General features: G+C 56.7%; 2 protein-coding genes across 10 annotated transcripts in view; both read left to right on the top strand.

The window, feature by feature from the left end:
* Positions 1-3,663, top strand: part of PIP5K1C (phosphatidylinositol-4-phosphate 5-kinase type 1 gamma) — a 56,614-nt gene extending 52,951 nt beyond the window's left edge. For 4 of the 9 annotated variants that reach the window (XR_004904986.1, XR_004904985.1, XM_036034312.1 and 1 more), the window contains 2 exons: positions 368-451; positions 753-3,663. Coding sequence is in view for 7 of the 9 variants with exons in the window: in XM_036034312.1 (XP_035890205.1) it covers positions 368-451; positions 753-755 (87 nt within the window). In the remaining 2 variants the exon portion in view is untranslated. Of the gene's footprint in view, positions 1-367; positions 452-752 lie in introns of those variants that run through there. The other 5 variants (XM_028519261.2, XM_028519262.2, XM_036034315.1 and 2 more) reach the window with 4 other exon arrangements.
* Positions 3,664-5,481: 1,818 nt separating this feature from the next.
* CACTIN (cactin, spliceosome C complex subunit) lies at positions 5,482-19,766 on the top strand. Its single transcript, XM_028519267.2, has 10 exons — positions 5,482-5,713; positions 8,417-8,888; positions 11,617-11,712; positions 12,144-12,289; positions 13,222-13,384; positions 13,466-13,580; positions 16,302-16,494; positions 17,254-17,376; positions 17,500-17,783; positions 18,414-19,766. The coding sequence occupies exons 1-10, from the start codon at positions 5,538-5,540 to the stop codon at positions 18,902-18,904; spliced, it is 2,259 nt and encodes a 752-aa protein (XP_028375068.1). The 5' UTR covers positions 5,482-5,537; the 3' UTR covers positions 18,905-19,766.
* The last annotated feature ends 544 nt before the right edge of the window (positions 19,767-20,310 follow it).

The following is a 20,310-nucleotide window of genomic DNA, read 5'->3' as shown; positions in this document are numbered from 1 at the left end:
GACAGAGCTTCAGGTGCCGTAGGTGGGCAGAGGAGGAGGAGAGAGGACGGCGGAGGACACCAGCCCCTGCCACTCTCCCCCGCCCTGCTGTGCCCGGCCCGCCCTGACTGCACTCACTGCTTCCTGCTGCTGCCCCACCCGCTCCGGCCCCTCAGCCCTGGCCCTGCCCATCTCTAGGGACATCCAGGTCAGGGGCAGGTCCCCATTAGGGAGATGGCAGCCAGGGGCTGAGCTGCCCACTTGTCCCGTGTTGGGGGTCCGCCTCTTTTATTTCTGTTTCTTCCTTCCTCCCTCTCACCTCTCTCGTGCCTCCTCACACCCTGCTCTTCTTCGCCCTTCCTGCACGTGCCGCCTGCCCGCCCTCCAGCCCACCGATGAGAGGAGCTGGGTGTACTCCCCACTCCACTATAGCGCACAGGCCCACTCAGCCTCCGACGGCGAGAGCGACACAGTAAGTGTGCCCACGGCCCTCCAGCCTGGCCTGCTTGGGGCTGAGAGCATAGACCCCAGATGCCCCGAGGACAGATGGGGAAACAGGTCTGGGGTGGGAGGGGCAGGCCTGGGCCCTTACTGTGCCTGTGCGATGGCCCTCGGGGTAAGTATCTTGGGGCCTCTGTCCGGCCCTCATGGCATATGGGGTCCCTGGCCTGAGGTGTCAAAGGTGGGTCCAGGCCCCACCATGGGAGGCCGAGGGGGTAGGAGGGTCCAGCCTAAGCCATCTAGCCCTCACCTGCCTCTCTTGCTTCCTGTAGTAATTTCTATGCAGTCATCAACCCACAGGAATGGAGCACACACTCGGCTAGCCCAGCTCGGCCCAGAGCACAGGAGGTGCCACCTGGCTGCCACTGGATGTTGCTCGCTCACGTCCTCCCCTTGGCGACGGTCACTGACACTCCGGGCTGCAGCGCGATTGCCCCCGGCTCCGTCACCCACCTGCGCCTGTGATACTGTGAACCTCCCTGAGTCTCCAATCACATATTTATTTTGGGTCCTTACTCTTCGCACGCAGACGACAGCACGTGAGTGCTGTTTTGGGGAAAAGAAAAGAAAAGAACAGCGGAAAAAGAAGCAGCTCCATTCTAAGCACTTTTTAGTTCTTTGCTACGCTTGCATGCGTCTCACTGAGGGCATAAGACCTATCTGTTGCAGACCCCTCTCTGACTGTCTGCAGGCGCCGCCCGGCTCCACCTTTGTCTCGGATGGGGCACCTAGGAGGGCAGAGCCACCAGACCCACCCTGGTCCCCGGGGCACCTCTGGAGGCCACCCACTCAGCAGCTGCTCTTGGCTCAGGTCTGTGAGCTGGACTCCTGTCCTCGGGGGAAGCCAACTGGTGGTCCAGGAGTGGCTCGCCACCCTGCTGACCCCTCAATCTCTCAGCATCTGTTTCCCACCATGCCCTCCTCCCAGGCGACTTGAGGGCAGAAGTAGCCAGCCAGTGACGAGAATGCAGACATAGGACTGCCCCTCTTGGTGGAGCTCAGGGCTGTCGGCATGTCTCTCATCCACACGGACTGCTCAGTGTCTGGAAGACAGGGCCCAGGTGATGGAGACAGCCTTTCAAAGCAGGCTTTCCAGAACATCCGACTCTGAGAGGAAGCACCTGGGCCCTCAGCCACAGGACTCCCGGAGAGCTCGTGTCCTGGAGCAGGGGCCCTCCCCCGTGCAGGGACAGGGCCCAGGGAGCCAGACTGTCCTGCAAGAGTTCCCCCGGACTGGGGTGGGAAGCCTCTCTCATTTTTCCATGACGACGATGCCTGCACTGACTAAGGATAGAGGAAGAAATTCTTCATGGAAAACAAGACCTTTTTTGTCATCTTCAGCAGGGGCAGCCATTCCTGGGCTCAGAGCTCCGGTGAGTGGCCACCAGGTTACCCTGCTGTGTCCAGAGAGGGCTGCTGGGACCAACAGCTTTGCAGGGCTTCTCCCTCCCCCACCTAGACACACTCGCACCGCGTGAGGTGAGCAGTGATGGCTGCCCCTCTGCGCTCTGCAGACCCACACCGACTCGGTCCCACATGGGAGGAGCTGGGGACTGACTCAGAGCAAAGCCACACCTTTTGGAAGAATTTCTCCCCAGCCCCTGCCTCCCTGGTGGAGCCTGAGACAGCCAGACAACCCGCCGATCCAGGAATCTGATTTCTCAGTTCTTGCAGCTGTGTAAGCTGTTGCTCCTCTCTGCCATGCAGGTCCCTTGTCCCACCGCGGACAGCCTGCTGTGGGGAACCTGCTAGTCTGGCTCTTCTCCGGAGGATGAGGCTGCACCCCAAGGGCTGTCCTCTCACTGTCAATATGGGAGCAGCACCCCAGTTCTGAGCAGGGCCATGGGGGATACTCCATACAGCCTGGGGAAAGGCATCCTCAGAGGACCCATCAGAATAAGCTTGCAGGTGGCTCAAACAAGAAGCAAAAACAGCATCCTCTCTCTTCTGCCCAAGGAGTATTTGTCCAGACCCTGGGGAGCACCCTCATCTGGACTGCAGACTGGTGCCTGTCTGCAGGCACCGTGGCCACGTGCCACGAGTCTCCAGTCTGTCCCTGACCAGTCCCACCAAGAGGGAAGGCAGGCAGAGCTCAGAAGGCACACATCAGACCTGGAAGATTAACAGGGACTGTTGTATCACCCAAATGCCAACGTGAGAGTCCTCACGCAGGCCCCTAGAGACCTGGCCCCAGAGATGTCCTGAGCCCTGGTGGAGATGACCAGCGCAGTAGCCCAGTCCTGGAGCAGTGGGCTCTGCGTCCAGGGTGTTCTTGGCTGGGGTATCTGGAGCTATAGGAGCCAGGAGGGGAGCTGCCTGCGTGGCCCCATGAGGTCCCTGGTCCCTGCTGGGTCCCTTGGGCTTTCCTGAGTGAATCACAGGACAAATGTGCTGGTCAGATGCTGACTCATAGGAGTAATTCACAAACCTTCTGGATATGACATTTCTTTTTTTGTTTTAAGTCAGAAAGACCCTTTTGGAGACCCGTTTTGTGTTGTATTATTTGTCCCAGGACTGGGCAGGGGAGCAGGAAGGCAAGACCTTATTTATAACTGTGTACTGAACTCATGGCCTTCCTCATACCCCTGACCAGGAAGGCCCTGGACCCACCCAGCTGTCACCCTGCCCTGCCCCTCCCCCCCACAGTCCTCCAGATGGAAATCTGTAAATTGCCCTGTTTCCCTCCTGGCTCATTTCTGATGGCCGCTGTCACTGAGAATGTGAGCAGTGTCTGATTTGCTGTACTGTAAAAACAAAAGGCATTTCCCAAGGCTGACAAGGGGGAGCCTTCTGTGAGTCCCCTGCCAGCCTCCTCTCGACCCCTTTGCCTCCACCACCTGGCTCAGTGCAATACTCCCATCCCTGATGGGGTCTCTTGCCATGGTACTGTCGCCGCAGCCCCTCGGTCCCCATCCCAACTTTGTTTTTATGGCTGAACTGATTTCAAAACACATTGTAACTGCAAACCTTGTGTGTCTTAATTCTCACTGGGGCTTCCACGTGCTCAGCCCCGGGTCTAGTATGTGACAATCCGGAGTGCAGCCTCCTGTAGGCGCCTCTGTAACCTTGCAGCCGCTGCTGGCCCTGATAACACTCGTATGCAGCCCCGGGCCCCGCCCCTGCCTCCCCTTCCTCTTTTTATGTTGAAAGATCTCTCTAATAAATTGGGTAATAAGCATCCGCTGCTTCTTTGCCTCTCTGTGTTCCTATGGTCTGGTGGGGAGCTTGAGGACTGACTGTGAACGAGAACAAAAAGAAACCCTCGTCCTGGCTGGCACAGCTCAGTGGATTGAGCACGGGCTGCAAACCAAAGCATTGCAGGTTCAATTCCCAGTCAGGGCACATGCCTGGGTTGCAGGCCACGGCCCCTAGCAACCGAAGATTGATGTTTCTCTCTCTCTCTCTTTCTCTCTCCCTTCCCTCTCTAAAAATAAATAAATAAATCTTAAAAAAAAAAAAAAAACCCTCGAAGGTTTAAAATAACAACAAGACCCAATGTCTTCATTGCCTGATCGCTAGCTGTGGCCTCCTGGATTCCAGATCAGCCACAAAAAAAACTTTTAAAAGGTTCTCACATTAGCACAGTCCAGTGCAAAGGAACAAACGCTCCCCAAAGTTTGTATTCCTTCTCCCAGAAGGCGCGTATTGAGTAATGCATGGACCCCATGTAAGGGGAAAATACTTCTCCCAGATTCCCAGTCTAAGAACTGAGTCAAAAGTCAGATCCTGTCTGTAAGATCCTTGGAAACCCAGTTACAATCACAGATGCAGATGCAAGGCGCCTCTGCTCATGTATAAACTAGACGTGCATATGATCTGGAAGGTGCCTTCCTTACAGGGCAGACACTCTCATGGAAGTGCCTGCATTTTGAAGGTCTCAGGGCCAGGCCCCCTCACGTGTTGAGCCATCCCCTCAGCAGCACAACCCACATCCTGTGACAAGCAGGGTTGTCATCAGGGTGATGGGAGGTGGTCTTCCGTTGTTTCCTTTGTAAGACTCATTCTGTGCCACTGCCCCACCCTGCACCTTGGTACCAAGCAAAAGCAGAACATACAAAAACAGGATTGAGGGTGGTGTTATGAAGCTATATTTTAAAATAGTTAAAGAACCAGCTTAAAATATTAAGTACCATCCTCTGGTGGACTAGAGGAGCTTGGAGCAGGTCTTCAGGACCCTCCAGATCTCCGGCCCTCCCTTCCTGCGCCCTGTGGCCTATCATCCCGACCAGCCCCAGGGGGACTCCCCTACTGGCCAATCCCACGTTTATCCTTCCCACAGAACAAAGCTGGACCACCCAGTTCAAATTGCAGCTGCCTCTTTGGGGTCGAGGAATGGGTGTTTAAGGGACTTTCCCGCTCTGGGACTGTTTATCCATATATAGAATCCATTTATAGAATGGGCTGAAAGGAAACTAAGGGAGTCATCCAAGATTTTTTAAATTTAATCCCTGAAACCCATAGGTATTCACTGGTGGATGATGGAGCACGATAGTCTCATAAAAGGTCAGTCCAACATGTGAGACTTTCCAGTTTCCGTCCCAGCTCCCACTCTTCGCTCTCTTGAGGGGTCTGGGCTCGACCCTATGATCTTAGTGCTTCTGTGCCTGCTCAGGCCAAGGGACCTCACTCTCACGACAGGCCTCCTCTAGGTCCTGACCAAAAGGCTCCACCCACTCCCTGAGCCCGCCCCTTCTTGGTACCGCCTCCCCAGGCCCCGCCCTACTAACAGTTCCTGTTTCGTCTTTGCTCCGCGCGCAGCTCGTCGGGATTCCTATCCTAAGATCCGAGGACCCACTTGGAACTGCCCCTAGCATTGCCTGAAGGGAGAGTCCCAGACCCTGGAGGCCACAGTCCGTCTGGAGTCTATAACGCAGACCACGTTTGCAGGCGGTGGGAGGTTTACAAGGCATCAGAGTCCTTGCGATAGGGTGGCGGGATGGGTTCCTATCCCCTGGCTCAGGCTCCGATGGGGCAGCCTGGCACGCGCCGTGATCTAGGAAGGCCCCCGGATCAGGCCCCGGATATTTTTGTCAACGCCGCTGCCACCGTCCCAGCCCATGGGTCGAGACACACGCTCGCGCTCGCGGTCAGCGTGTCGCAGGGGTCGCAAGGGCCGGAGACAGCGGAGCCGGAGCGGGAGTCGGAGCCGAAATCGGAGTGGGAGCCATGGGCGGCGAAACAGGCGGCGCCGGGACGGCGAGGGGCGGCGGAGGCGTCGAAGCCGGGAGCGAAGGTGGGGTCACTGCGTGAGCAGCGCCTGGGATCCGTCTCCTGCCCTGGGGAGGGGGGAGTTAGTCAGGGAGGGCGTTCTGGAGAAGGGGTCATCAGATAGCGAAAGGAAAGCGAGAGGTATTTCTGGCAGGGCACCCGATGTTTGGAGGGACATCAAGGAGCCCAGTGAGCAAGGCAGGTGACGAAAGTAATGGGAGACCAGATCGTGCAGATTCTTGCGTATCGTGGTGAGGGTTTGGCCGTTATTCGTAGAGAAGTAGGAGGTCACGGGAGCATTTTGAACAGTGGAGTGACTTCGTCTGACTTTGCAGAACTCCCTCCAGCTTTCGCGGAGAAGGGACTGACTGAGGGGGTAGGTAGTAGTGATACCAGGGAAGAGGTCGGAGGTGGAGGTTACGGTTGTCCAGGCAACAGATGATGGTGGCTTTCACGAGAGGGAGGCACAATGAGAGATGGGTAGATTTGAGTGGGGTGTCAGAAGTAGAGGTGACAACACTGGCTCAGGGAGGTGGGTGTGAGAGGGAAGAGCGGTTGATGACAGGTGGAAGCGCTTAGCTGACTCCTAGGACCTGGGTCTCAGCTTCCGCATGACCCACAGTCCTTCTGGATGTGGGGCACCTTGCCAGACTTGGTTTGAGTCTGTTTAAGCACATAGGAACCAGCACAGCAGTGGTGACTGACTCCAAGACCTGGTACCAGTGCTGGCTCATCCCCTAACAGGCTGTGACACTCAGGCCATTCTCTTCCCCTCTGTGACCCAAGGTTACTCATCTGTGTCCTCAAGATTTCCATGGGGCCTCTCCAGACATTCATTGTCCCCACTTCTCCGGCCCAGCAATTTTCACCCTTTCCATCTCATGGCACACACAAACTAATCACGAAAATTCTGCACCATCCAAAAAATACATTTTTTGCTGATCTGACCCCCCAAAAATGAGTATAATTTTGATTTCATTCACACTGGATGGCTATTGTGTTGGCTGTTGTCTTTTTTTTTTTTTAAAGATTGTATTTACTTATTTTTAGAGAGGGGAAGGGAGGGAGAAAGGGAGAGAAACATCAACGTGCAAGAGATACATCGAATAGTTGCTTCACCCAAGTCCCCAGCTGGGGACCTGGCCTGCAGCTGCAGCCCAGGCATGTGCCCTGACTGGGAACCAAACTGGGAACCTTTGGGTTCACAGGCCAGCACTTAATCCACTGAGCCACACCAGCCAGGGCTGTTGTCATTCTTTCCTTTGACACTCTAAGGGAAAAGAGGTCAGAGCCCCCGACTAAATAGTCAGGTATTGCGTGTTTTAAAAATTCTTGCAGCACACGGGTTGCATATCGCAGCTCCAGCCTGTTCTCCGCACCATAACCAGAATAGTGTGGTCAGACAGACTGATGGCCCTCGAGGCCGAGAAGGTGGCGTTCCCATTTTAGTCTCCTAAGATCGCTGCCGCCCAGGAATTCCAGGAAGCTTTAAAGAGCAGAACAAATAACAAAGAGGTCATTTAAACCAGGGCTTGGTCACTACAGCCTATGACCAAGAATAGTTTTTACATCTGGAAACAGTAAGGAAAACTCAAAGGAGCAATATTTTGTGAAAATTATATGAAATTTAAATGTTGGTGTCCAGAAATAACATTGTACTTGAACACACAGCCGTGCCCATTTGTTCACATACGTTCCACAGCTGCTTTGCACTAAATAGCAGAGCTGATTTTTTACAGAAAAAAAATTCACTAACCCTGGATTAAGGCCCTAGCGTTGGTACTTTAGCTCCCATGGAGCAGAATGTCTCGTTATCGTCATCTTTGTATTTTCTTGCATAGTGTTTTCTAGTGTTTGAATTATTCATAAGAATCAACCACCCTAGATATGTAATTAATGTTGTTTATAAAAATCTGATTTATAGTCCATGTTTAAGGGCTCCAAAATAAGATCTGGATTTCATAGATCAGATTTTTTGACATGAGCTTAACAGGTGGAACATTTAACAAGCTAAAGACAGATTTAGTTTTTCCTTTCCTTGTTCAAAGCTTCTAAACACTGAAGAACCCATCCCTGGGGGCTTGGCCATTCTGTTCCTTATTCCCAATGCCCTCCCCTGGCCCTTTATTGCTGCCAGTTTTACTCCAGTTCACTCCTGCCCATCCTGTATGACTAGTTTAAACACCACCTTCTACTGTATGCTCTCTCTTGACAGCTTGGAGAGCTCAGATCCTCCAATTCAAATACCTATATAACCTTGTACCATCCAGCCCCAGCCTGCCTCCATGCCCTCATCCCCCTCACTCTCCCTCTGCTCTGGCCACGTGGGCCTCCTTGCTGCTTCTTGCACATGCCAAAAAAATTCCTGCCCCAATGCCTTTGCTCTTGCTGTGCCCTCCGCCCGGATCACCCACCACCCAGATCTCTCCGTAGCTTCCTCCCAGCTCCCTCCAGAGTTACTACCTCAGGGAGACCCTCTCTGACCTTCTGACTTTCTGTCCCCTGATTTTATGTCATTTCTTTGTGGCTCAGAGCACTATCAGTGTCACACCGTGTGTTTACTTGTTGGTGTGAGCCCCACAAAGAAAGGTACCATCAGTGTTTTGGTCACTGCTATGTTCTTGGGACCTACAGCGGTGGCTGGCGCACAGCAGGAGCTCACTGAACAGAGGCTGAACAAATGACTGGCCCGCAGGCCGTGAGCAGACCCTTCGGATTCCTTCCCCAGGTCAGATTCAGAGGAAGACCACTGGCAGCGGCGAGGACGGCAGAGCCGGAGCCCGCAGCCACCCCGATGGCATGCACAGGACCAGTCCTCTCAGTCCGACTCAGGCAACGAGCAGCATTGGCAGCAGCGGGACCGCCGCCGTCGGACCCGCTCCTGGTTCCGGGGCTCCTCCTCCTCCAGCTCTGGGTCCCCAGACCGCTCCCAGAGCCCTCGGGAGGTGGCCGAGGCCCTGAGCCAGCAACAGAGCCTACAGGAGCGGCTGCGGCTCCGCGAGGAACGGAAGCAGCAGGCGGAGCTGATGAAGGCCTTTGAGACACCCGAGGAGAAGCGAGCCCGGCGGCTGGCTAAGAAGGAGGCCAAGGAGAGGAAGAAGCGGGAGAAGATGGGCTGGGGCGAGGAGTACATGGGCTACACCAACACTGACAACCCCTTCGGCGACAACAACCTCCTGGGTACTTTCATCTGGAATAAGGTGAGCCAGTCTTATGAAGCGCCTGGTGATTAGTTGGTATTTGTGCCATTCTCAAATTTTTCCTTCCTTTTATGAGCTTTCTGATTTTTATTTTATATAGCCTCTACAACTTTTATTTCAAGAGATGTTATTTAGCAGTCACAGCACACATTTCCCAGACTGCATCTTGCCATGTGCAGTTTGTCTTACACATGTGTGAGCGCGTGCGTGCACACACACACACACCAGTTCTGGCAGCTTTTATTCTGTTAACTGCCTCTTGCCGTGTAATATCCCAGGCATGCTTTGCCCCAGAAGCCAGTCTGACCGGGCCCTGGCCGGGTGGCTCAGTCGGGTGGAGCGTTGTCCTGTTCACTGAAAAGGGTGTGACTCGATCCCTGGTCAGGGCATGTGTCCAGGTTGTGGGTTTGATCATCAGTCAGGGTGCGTACAGGAGGCAGCTGATCAATGTTTCTCTCCCTCTCCCTTTCTTTTTCTCTAAAATGGATTTAAAAAAGAACACCACCAAACATATGCTCAGGTGAGGATTAAAATAGGTAATTAAAACAAAAAACAAAGGAGCCTAGCCTCAATAAGACTGGAGAACAGGTTCCTAGAATCACACGCCAGATGGGATTCCACGGTTACACTTTGTCAGCTCAGAGCTGTCATTTCACTCTCGAAATGACGCTTACACATTGATCCCCTACCCTGCAGTCATGGCCTGCGGCACGTGGCTGAAAACAACAGGATTTTCTCCTGCGGCTCTGGAGGCCAGAAGTCTGAAATCAAGGCATCGGCAGGGCCTCCTCCCTTGGGAGGGCTGGGGAAGGACCCTTCTTGTCTCTTCCGGCTTCTGGTTACTGGCACCCCTGGCTTGTGGCCGCGTCACTCCAGTCTCTGCCTCTGTGGTCGCACAGCTGTCTTCCCTCTGCGTCTCTGTCCTCACATGGCGTTATCCTCTGCATGTCTGTGTCTGAGTTTCTCTCTCCTTGTAAGGACACCAGTCATTGGATTGGGGCCCTGTCTAACCCCGTGTGACCTCATCCTAGTTTCATCTGCAGAGACTCTGCTTCTGAATAAGGTCACATTCACGGTTTCCAGGTGTTGAGACAAGAGCATATCTTTTGGGGGGACACAGTTAAACACAACACAGCACCCATCGGTGGTGAGGGAGGGTGAGGGCAGGTGGGCAGAGTCAGAAGCTTGGGTGTCTCCACCCATTGCCCACACTTCAGGCCTGGTTTCGTGCCGCTGTCCTGACCGCACCAAGCCCATTCTACCTCGACCTTTATGCTCGCCATTCCTCTGCCCGAGAACACCCCCTGCGTCTTCCATGGCCAGTTCTTTCTCATCCTTCAGGTCTCAGCTGACATGGTGCCCCTTCCGACAGGCCTTCCTGGCCCCCTCAGTCCCCTAGGTCCCCCTGGTATTCTTTTTTTTTTCCTTTTAAAGATTTTATCTATATTTAGAGCAAGGGGAAGGGAAGGAAAAAGAGAGGGAAACATCAGTGTGTGGTTGCTTCTCGAGTGCCCCTTACTGGAGACCTGGCCTACAACCCAGACATATGCCCTGACTGGGAATTGAACCAGCGACCCTTTGGTTCACAGGCTGGTGCTCAATCCACTGAGCCACACCAGCCAGGGCCCCCTGGTATTCTTTATCAGAGCACAGCCCCTGCTTTCCTAGCACTCTGCTAACAAACTTACATCATGCACCTGCTGGGTGCTGGGCGCCACATTCTGTGTGGGCCCTGGGCACGCACCTACAGGCAAAGGTCCCTACCCCTGTGAGACCAGCAGTTTTGCGGGGAGATGAACTGTAATAAGTAAGTTAGCGAAGTTCATAGAGGAGAGAATGAAGGCAGGCACTATGATGCAGCGGTGACCACGGTGCCATAAGCAGACCCAAAAGAGTCTCCCTGCACAAGCGGCGTCCGAATACATGTCCTGCCCTGGCCGGTGTGGCTCAGTCGGTTGGAGCATCACCCCATAACTGAAAGGTTGCACATTCGATCCCCCGTCTAGGCACCTGTGATCCCTAGTCTAGGCACATAGGGAGGCAACCGATCGAGGTTTCTCTTTCTCCTTTCCTGTCTCTCTAAAAGCAATGAAAAAAATGTCCTCCGATGAGGATAGAAATACATACATACATATGTATCCTAATTTATAGCGTGTAGTTCCTGCCAACCTGTGAGCTTCACAAGCAAGGTCTGTCCCAAGGCCTACACGCAATAGGCACTCCCTAAGTGCAAGGGAAGTCTGGTTGGTGTGTGCGTGTTCGGGCATTTCCCAGTCAGTCTTCTCAGCCCAGCCCGGCCTTGGGGGTTCACCCCACGGGAGGGCTTCACCACACACACAGCTGGTGCAGCCAGGTGTCTGTGTGAAACAAGAGTCAGCAGGTCCCAAGTGGGACTGTCCTGGGAGCCCCACAGGAGTGGGCCCAGCTGCCTCTTCTCCATGCTCCGGCACGCATCTCGCTCACAGCAGAGGGGGCTTTGTAGTTTGGATTGTATCAGATTGATTTTGTAGGTGGGGGTGGAGGGCGTCTTCTAGTGAAAGGCGCTGAGGTGTACCCAGGGACGGGTCCCTTCTCTTAGCTTCACTCTCCTCACCTGCAAAGCAGATGCTGTGGTCCAGTCACCCCAGTCGTGTACATGAGTGCACCCAAGCTCCCTCATGGGAGGTTCCAGGGAGGGCAGCAGGAGGGAGGCACCTCTGCTCAGCAGGCTTGTGGTTGATCCTTCCAGGCCCTGGAGAAGAAGGGGATCAGCCACCTGGAGGAGAAGGAGCTGAAGGAGCGGAACAAGAGGATCCAGGAGGACAATCGACTGGAGCTGCAGAAGGTGGGGGTGCCGTTGGTCCGTCCACATGGGGTCAGGAGGCCTTCTCTCATAGGGGCCCCAAGGCTGGTTTGCCCTTGTTTAAGTCAAACAGGACCTGATTGGCTCTCGTGGAAAGTCCAGGGGATGCTGGCTTTGGGTGCTGCTGGATTCAGGGACTCAGGCAGTGTGTCCAGTAAGCTGTTCCTCTCCACCTCGGCTCTGCTGGCCTCTGGGCTTTACTCTCAAACACTCCTCTCCTAGGGTCTGTCTGAAATCTCAGGCATTCCTGGACCAATCCCTGTGTCTAGGGCTGGTGGGCCGGGGCCAGGCATGGGTTATAGTCCCAGCCCTGACCCTAGGGGGCCCCATGGCCTGAGAGGGCACAGGACAGGCTCCACAGGCGCCCCCATCATCCAACCGTCTCACCTTCGTCTTCTCTGTGCACTCCCCAGGTGAAGCAGCTGAGGCTGGAGCGGGAGCGGGAGAAGGCCATGCGTGAGCAGGAGCTGGAGATGCTGCAGCGGGAAAAGGAGGCAGAACACTTCAAGACGTGGGAGGAGCAGGAGGACAACTTCCACCTCCAGCAGGCCAAACTTCGGTGCTATGCAGGGGCAAGGGGAGGGGGGAGGGGTGCCCACCACCACCCTGCGTCCACCTGCCTTCACTCACCAGCGTGCTCCTGGACCCGAACACATGGAACCTGTTTTTCCCCAGGGGCTTTGCACTTGCTATTCATGCTTTCCACAACCTGCTGTCCCAGCTGCACCCCTCTCACCCTCTGGGTTTCTGCCTTTGGCCTCTTTCTGATGCTAGACCTGTTGCTGGGATATCCCCATCTCCCCCAGTGGGCTGGGTACAAAGGCAACCCCAGTGTACCAGCTCCATGTGGTAGAACTGCACAAGCTGAGTAGAGTGTGCCAGGCCCTAGCTGACTGCTAGTCCCTCACCCGCAGCCCATAGGGGTGTTTGCTCATCGGCCGCATTTGTAGACGAGGAAAATGAGGCCCCTGGGCATTGTGAGTTGTCTGAGGCCACGTGGACATCCGAGCCTGCAGGCAAGTATGTGTGCACTCAGAGCCCACCCCTGGCCCCTTCCTAGTCCTCCTTCCTGCCGGCCATACCATTCCTGGCCAGCAGCCCAGACCTCCCTGATCACGGCCCCTCAGGTCAGACTAGGGTCAGTCACTGACATGCCCCTGAGGGCATAGCACCGAGACTCCAGATCTTCCAGTCTGCTCAGCCCGTCCGCTGAGAATAGGCAGTTCTCTCTGACCCTCTGGCCCCACTCCCACTCACTGCTCTTCAGACTCCATGCTCACTCCAGCGCCTGCCCCTTTCTGGGCCTGGGCCTTCTGGCCAGCCTGTCTTCTGCACCTGATTCTACCCTTTTCAGGAAGCCTCCCCTGACCACCAACCCCTGCAGGCCAGGTTCCTCCCCTCCCCAGCTCCCATACCTGTCACCCACGTGGACAGGAGTTTGGGAGGGAGGTCACAGTCCGAGCTCTGACACCACCCCTCTGCTCCCAATAGCTCCAAGATTCGAATCCGGGACGGACGGGCCAAGCCCATTGACCTGCTGGCCAAGTATATCAGCGCCGAGGACGACGACCTGGCTGTGGAGATGCACGAGCCCTACACCTTCCTCAATGGCCTCACGGTGGCTGACATGGAGGACCTGCTGGAGGACATCCAGGTACTGCCTGGCCCCACTACTCACCTCCCTGGCCTCCCCAAGACGGACCTTCGCCGAACACCTTTGTGCCTCTCGCTCCAGGTATACATGGAACTCGAGCAGGGCAAGAACGTGGACTTCTGGAGGGACATGACCATCATCACGGAGGATGAGATCTCTAAGCTGCGCAAGCTGGAGGCCTCGGGCAAGGGTCCAGGTAACACAGGGTTAGCGCCCACCCTGAGCTGGCTGAACAGAAAGACACCAGGGTGTGCTCTTGGGGGCACGTATCTGCATTGGTGGGAGTTGCCAAGGCCGGGTGATTCCACGAGAAGCTAGCCTCGCTAGCCTCTGGTGCTCTGCAGACCTCAGTTTGGGCTCTTTACAGCCTTCTGTAGACCTCTGTGGGAGCCACCAGGGGGCAGCACTGGGCAGTGCGGGCCCCAGGTCCTGGGCCAGGGCTCTCCTGATGGGATGGCAGGGGCCATCAGTGCTGGGCTTCCCTGGGAGCAGTACCAGCAAGGGCTTTTCTCTGTGGGTTTCAGGTTTTCTCCAGAGGCTCAGTCTGAGTGAGAACAGGGTGCAGCTCTGCTTGGTCAGAAACCCTGTGCAACCCCAGTGTGTTCAACCTGGTGTTCTTTTTTAACTCAATTTTCTTTTCCTCAAAGTGGTTGCACGTGTACATTCACGAGGGAAGTGAACTCCCCAGACAGGGCCCATAGTCGCCTGGGGGCAGAATTGCTCCAGCTGAGAACCACTACTCTGAAAGCTCAGACCAGCCACCACATGCCTACTCCTCGGGTCCCCTGAAGCCATTGGCTTTCATGACTCCAGCTTCTGTGAGCCCTGTGTCCCTGTTGCTAATCTTCATCCTTCACCCACCCTGGTGGCTAAGGACTTGAGCCCTCCCTTCCGCCTATCCTGTATAAATACCATTTGTAGTTCAGACACGGGTCGGGACAGCTTCCTTCCTCTCAACGAAAAGGCGAGTGTCTTTTGTTTCTGTAAGTGCAGTTTTGTTTCTCACGTCCTCTTAGCAGCTACATCCTGGAGCAGCTTCCGGAGAGAGGAAGGGAAGCTTTGCTGTCAGAGATGAGTGTCTGGGAACCCTCCTTTGGTGGCAGTAGGATTGGGTATAGAGCTAGTTGAAAGGGTCCGTGGAGCTGGCGGGCAGAGTAACAGTTACAGGCGCGGCTCTGGGTGCACATCCAGACCACTGGGCAGCTCAGTGACCTTGGCTGGTCAGCCACCTCCTGGGTGCCCGGTTGTACCTTTTGTAGTGTAGGGGTGATAAAACCCCTCGAGGAGGGTTCAGTGACAAGAAATGAGTAAACAGTGTGAGGCGCTGGGGACCGCGTCTGCATATGCGACACTGCTGGCCCACCGCCGCCCCCAGCCCCCCAGCCGAACCGTGGAGGCGCTGGGCACATCGAGTAGCCCTGAGGCTTCCTTTTTCTTGTGCCGAGCCCTCTCTCTCCCATCCCACAAGGTGGTGGGTTGGTCTCTGCCACCCCCTGGGTCTCCCTTCATTTTCTTCAATGAGGGAACCCCCCTTTGTGGGACCCCACGTCTCTTTTTTGTGGTTTGCATTCTCGTCTTGGCGGGGCACATTCGCCGTAACTTCCGGAGGAAGGCAGGCAGTTCTGTGCGGTCCTGTGTGTCAGGGAGCGCTTCGCTCTCCCTCCGCTGCTGGCCGAGGGGCTGGATGCAGACTTTGGGAGTAGGGCGTGTTCTCGAGAGCCTGAAACCCCCGCTCCAGTGGCTAAAGGGACATTGCATGTGTCTGCCCACTTCCAGGGCTCTCTCAGGGGATGTTTGGGTGGCATCCAGGCCTAAGATATGGCTTCCTTTACACATGTCTTAGCAGTTCTTGGCTTCTCTGGGAGTAGCACCCTCGGGCTGTCTGTCTGGGCTGTAAGTTTTCACTGGTGGCTCCATCTCTCAGTGAGGGCGGGACTCGGTTCTGCTTGGCCTGGAATGGGGATTCTTGCTGAGTTTGGTTTTGCTCCCGTGATGTTTCTACACCTGTCACAGACCAAGGCCAGGCTGCTGGCCCGTAGGTTGGCCACTGGGCCGGGGACCCGGGTCCCTTTCACTCCTGTCCGGTCAACTGTGACCGTGTGTCCAGCGGCAGGGGTTCTTGAATCTTACTTTTGAGCAGGGAGCATGAGCTGATCACCCACTCCCTCATTCACCCAGCAGCTGTGCACGGAGTTCCCCGTGGACCAGCCCAGTGCTGGGAACACAGCAGTGGGAAGCCCAGGGAGGTCCCTGCCCTTGGGAAGCCATGTATCAGGTGTGCAGCCTAAGGGGTCAATCTGGTGATCAAGGAAGGCTTCCTGATAGAAGGTGTGTTCTTGCTGAGTGCTGAGGATGGGCATTGCTGATAGAGAGTACATGTGCAAAGGCCCTGGGGCACAGGGTGTGCTTGGCATGTTTGATGAGCAACCGAGAGGCTGGTGCACCCAAGCAGTAGTTTAAGCAGTATTCGGCCTGTCCTTGGGGGCCTCTCAGTCTAGAGGGGAAGAACATGTTCTTGTGACCCCAGCCCATGATCGATGCTCGGACAGACTTTCCTGCAGGATGGAGGGGCCTGTTTGTCTCAGGGTGGTGTCAGAACTTCCCACGACACCTGGGAAGTAAGCAGCTCTTCCTGCTGTGGGGAAGTGTCCTCGGTGCCAGGCACAGCACACCTCTCACATGTGTGGTCTCATCAGGCTTCCTAGAGGGCAAAACTGAGGCCCAAAGAGGGTCAGCCGCTTGCCCAAGGTCACACAGCTAGGACTGGCAGAGCAGGAGCTGAATTCCAAACAGCATGGCTACTGGGACACCCCTCCGGGCTCTCCTGCATGGTTTGGGGAAGGCAGTGGTAGGCAAGACTGGTAGGCTGGACACCTGGGTCCCAGCCCAGTGCTGAGTGGCCCCCACCTCACCGCAGGCGAGCGGCGAGAGGGCGTCAACACCTCGGTCAGCTCTGATGTGCAGTCAGTCTTCAAAGGGAAGACGTACAGCCAGCTGCAGGTCATCTTCCAGGGCATCGAGGGCAAGATCCGGGCTGGGGGCCCCAACCTAGACATGGGATACTGGGAGAGCCTGCTGCAGCAGCTGCGGGCCCACATGGCGCGTGCCAGGTGAGTGGGCAGCGGGCCTCAGTGACCTTGGCCCAGGCACTGTCCTGGGCGGGTCCTGTCCCACTTGGCATCTTGCCTGGGGACAGGAGCCATCTCCATCATGCCTGCTAGGCGAGGCTGGCCCCTAAGTGACCTTGGGGACCATAGACCAGGACCCTAGCCAAAGGCCCTTGTCATGGTCTTTGTGCCCCCACCTGCAGTCGGGCCCCGGGAGTTTAGGCAGGGCTTCTGGAGGGCCCCCCTTCCTCACAGCCTTTACCGAGCACCTGGCCTTTGCTTCCCATAGGGTCAGTAGGCATCACAGGAAGCCCCCAGGCTGCCTCTCCCGGCCTTCTGCTGGCCCCACACGCCCTGTGTACAAATTCTCAGCATGCTTGGCACCGCTGTGTAAACACAGTCTGCTGGCCACTAACTATTCGCCTCTAAATTTATCTTCCCTGCCTGCTCCGCCTCTTGTTCTGGCCCAGTATGGCCGTTAGGTTACACCCGCATGTGAATGCCCTGGTACAGGGGCCTGTGCCTCCCAGCCAAGGGATAGCTCTCTGGGGTCTGCAACCCCAAGTCCCATTTTTTCATGGCCAAAGCCTTGACCCTGGAATGGCCATGCTAGGCCCGACCCCCAGCCTGTGCTGTACTTACTGCCTTCTCAACCTCTTGTGTTCTTGCAGCAGAGGGGGGAGGGGGTCCTGAGAAAGCCTGGGGAAAAAGAGGGCCCCTTTCCCCCACCCAGTCAGGGTGACCGCCTGGCCCACGTTCCAGGCTCCGAGAGCGGCACCAGGACGTGCTGCGGCAGAAGCTCTACAAGTTGAAGCAGGAGCAGGGTGTGGAGAGCGAGCCACTGTTCCCCATCCTCAAGCAGGAGCCCCAGTCTCCCAGCCACAGGTAGGCCCAGCCCAAAAGTCCCCCTTCCTCACGCGGAGGCCCAGGATGCACCCCCACCCCACAGGCCCCACTTACCTCTGGAGGGGTCGGGGCAGTCACCCACTCAGCCTTCTCTCCTCAAAGCCTGGAGCCTGAGGTCGCGGCCCTGACTCCACCTGGACCCTCCTTGGAGGGCGGCCCTGTGGAGGCTGAGGCGGAGGGGGAAGCGCCGGCAGAGGGCGAAGCAGAGGGGGAGGCTGTGCTCATGGAGGAGGACCTGATCCAGCAGAGCCTGGATGACTACGACGCCGGCAAGTACAGCCCCCGACTGCTCACAGCCCACGAGCTGCCGCTGGACGCGCACGTGCTAGAGCCTGACGAGGACCTGCAGCGCTTGCAGCTGTCACGGCAGCAGCTCCAGGTCACAGGTGTGCACGGGGCGAACGAGGCCATTGTTTGGGGGTGTGCAGCAGAAGGGTTGGGGCAGGAGGCTCCTGGGTCCAGGGCCAGCCACGGGGCTTAACGGAGAACCCTTCTGTCCCCTCCCTCCCTGCCTCTGAGCATCTATCCACTTTTCCGCTCTCTCATTCATTCAGTCGGGTTCAGTGACCGGCTGGCCCCAAGGACAGAGACAGAGTCGTTTTCACTTCCTGTGCCCGGCCCTGCTGTGCGCGCCTCATGCTGTTCGCTGGGAAACAGCATGCTCCTAGGCCTCCCTGGGCTGTGTTGTCCTAGGTGTAGAGTAATGGCGTCAGAAGGGCCCCTGCCCAGGGTGCCCCGGGAGATCTTTAATGAGCAGGCTCTCTGGCCACCAAGCAAGGGACACATGGTGTTTGGTACCCACACGGGGAGAACAGTGAGCACAGATGGCCAGGGATGGGGCCTGTCCCACCCTGTGCCTTCACCCTGAGCCTCAGTTCTCCTGGGAGGGGCCTGGCAGGGTGGACTAGGCTTGGGCCCCCTTCACACCTCCCCAGGAGTGAGGTCCAGGCTCCCTGTGACGGGAAACTGAGGCTCGCCAGTACCTCAGTCCCAGCTAACGGCTGCCTCGCCTTCAGGTGACGCGAGTGAGAGTGCAGAGGACATCTTCTTCCGGCGGGCCAAGGAGGGCATGGGCCAGGACGAGGCGCAGTTCAGTGTGGAGATGCCCCTGACTGGCAAGGCCTACCTGTGGGCCGACAAGTACCGGCCACGCAAGCCACGCTTCTTCAACCGTGTGCACACGGGGTTCGAGTGGAACAAGTACAACCAGACGCACTATGACTTCGACAACCCGCCGCCCAAGATCGTGCAGGGCTACAAGTTCAACATCTTCTACCCCGACCTCATAGACAAGCGCTCCACGCCCGAGTACTTCCTGGAGGCCTGCCCTGACAACAAGGACTTTGCCACCCTGCGCTTCCACGCCGGTCCGCCCTACGAGGACATTGCTTTCAAGATCGTCAACCGCGAGTGGGAGTACTCACACCGCCATGGCTTCCGCTGCCAGTTCGCCAATGGCATCTTCCAGCTCTGGTTCCACTTCAAGCGCTACCGTTACCGCCGGTGATGGCCCTGCACCCGAAGACCACCTGACGGGCGTGGCGAGGCCAGCGGCCTTCCCCAGCTGGTGCGCAGGCTGGGCCTCCCCCTCACCAGCCTCACTTCCTCTTCGAGAACAGCGAGCAACTCACAGTGTAGCTGCCTCTGAGCGGTGGGGGAGCCACTGGGACAGGCTGGTCCAGGTTCTGAGATGCCCAGGGGGCTGCCGGCGGGACTCTCTGAGGGCAGGGAACCCAGCAGGTATCAGCCAACCTCACTGTCCACGTGGGCATGCTGAGGCCCAAGGCCCGCCCTAGACGAGCCTTGTAATGCAGGCCCTTAGCTGGGGGCAGCATGAGGCCCAGACATGGGGTACCAAGCTTTTGAGGGGCAGGAAATCCAAGGTCAGAGAACTGATTGGCCCTTGGACACAACCAGCTGCTACAGGGCCCACCCTCCTGGCCGCCTCCCAGCCAGCCTCCCTCAGAGCCCGGCCCAGTGGAACCTGACCCTGCTGCTGCACCATGTTCCCAAACCTCTTTTAAGGGACGTCCCACTTGCCTCACCCTGGTGCGGGCTGTGGGGTCAGTCTCCTCCCAAGTGAGGGTGAAGGACACGCCATCCTCCACCATCATGTCTAGGAAGCGAGGGTCCATTATGGAGACATCTCCAGCCCTGAGTGGAAAGAGCCCACCCCACACCCCAGAGCGCCGCCTCCTGGCTCCTCGGACAGCCCCCCCACCCCCACCAGCACCCGGTTTCATCTGGGAATGTTTCAGGTGGTTTCTCTGAAGAGACTTTTTTAGGTGGGGAGGGAAAAATCTTATTTTCATTTAACTGATCTACTCATGAGAGTACGTTTTTAAAATAAACACTTTATTTTAGAATAATTTACGATTTTCAGAAGTGCTGGAAAGGGAGCCCCAAGTTCCTGCTCCGCTGGCAGCCACAGCCAGCTGTCGCGTCGTTACCACCTCATGTAACGGGCACGTCTGTCTGCACCACTAAGGCGTGAAACCCAACCAAGAAGACCTTTGACAAACACCCAAACACCTAAATGCAGTCAGTGGTTGTCCTTAGGAAGCTGCTCAGAGTCGGTGGGTTCCTCCTCTCTCTGCCTGGGGCCCATCAGCCGCTCCCCCGCCGGAGGGTGTAATCACAAACTCGCCAGGCTTGGCCACGGGTGCTGGGCGCTGAGGAGCTGCTCGCCAGGCCAGGCGAAGTCCCTCTGGACAGTTGGTGCCCTCTGCACACTGCAGACATCACTAATGGATCGCTGCCAGAGCCACCTCAGGATCCCTAGTGGCAGCAGCCACTACCAATCACCCTCATAGCCTGCTTCCTGTCACTGAGTGCAGGGCAGACTGCGGAGGCATTCTTGTGCCTGGCTCAGGGCTTGGTCCTCAGATGGGCAGGCCCCCTTCTGTCGTCACG

The sequence above is a fragment of the Phyllostomus discolor genome, chromosome 8 (genome assembly GCF_004126475.2).
Source record: "Phyllostomus discolor isolate MPI-MPIP mPhyDis1 chromosome 8, mPhyDis1.pri.v3, whole genome shotgun sequence".
NCBI lineage: Eukaryota > Metazoa > Chordata > Mammalia > Chiroptera > Phyllostomidae > Phyllostomus > Phyllostomus discolor.
This window is presented reverse-complemented; position numbering and strand designations above follow the sequence as displayed.

Excerpts from the sequence above, each read along its gene's own strand:
- CACTIN (XM_028519267.2), top strand. The coding sequence starts at position 5,538 with ATGGGTCGAGACACACGCTCGCGCTCGCGGTCAGCGTGTCGCAGGGGT. Across the intron at positions 13,385-13,465 it reads ACCTGCTGGAGGACATCCAG|GTATACATGGAACTCGAGCA; the intron begins GTACTGCCTGGC and ends CTCTCGCTCCAG. Across the intron at positions 17,784-18,413 it reads GCAGCAGCTCCAGGTCACAG|GTGACGCGAGTGAGAGTGCA; the intron begins GTGTGCACGGGG and ends CCTCGCCTTCAG.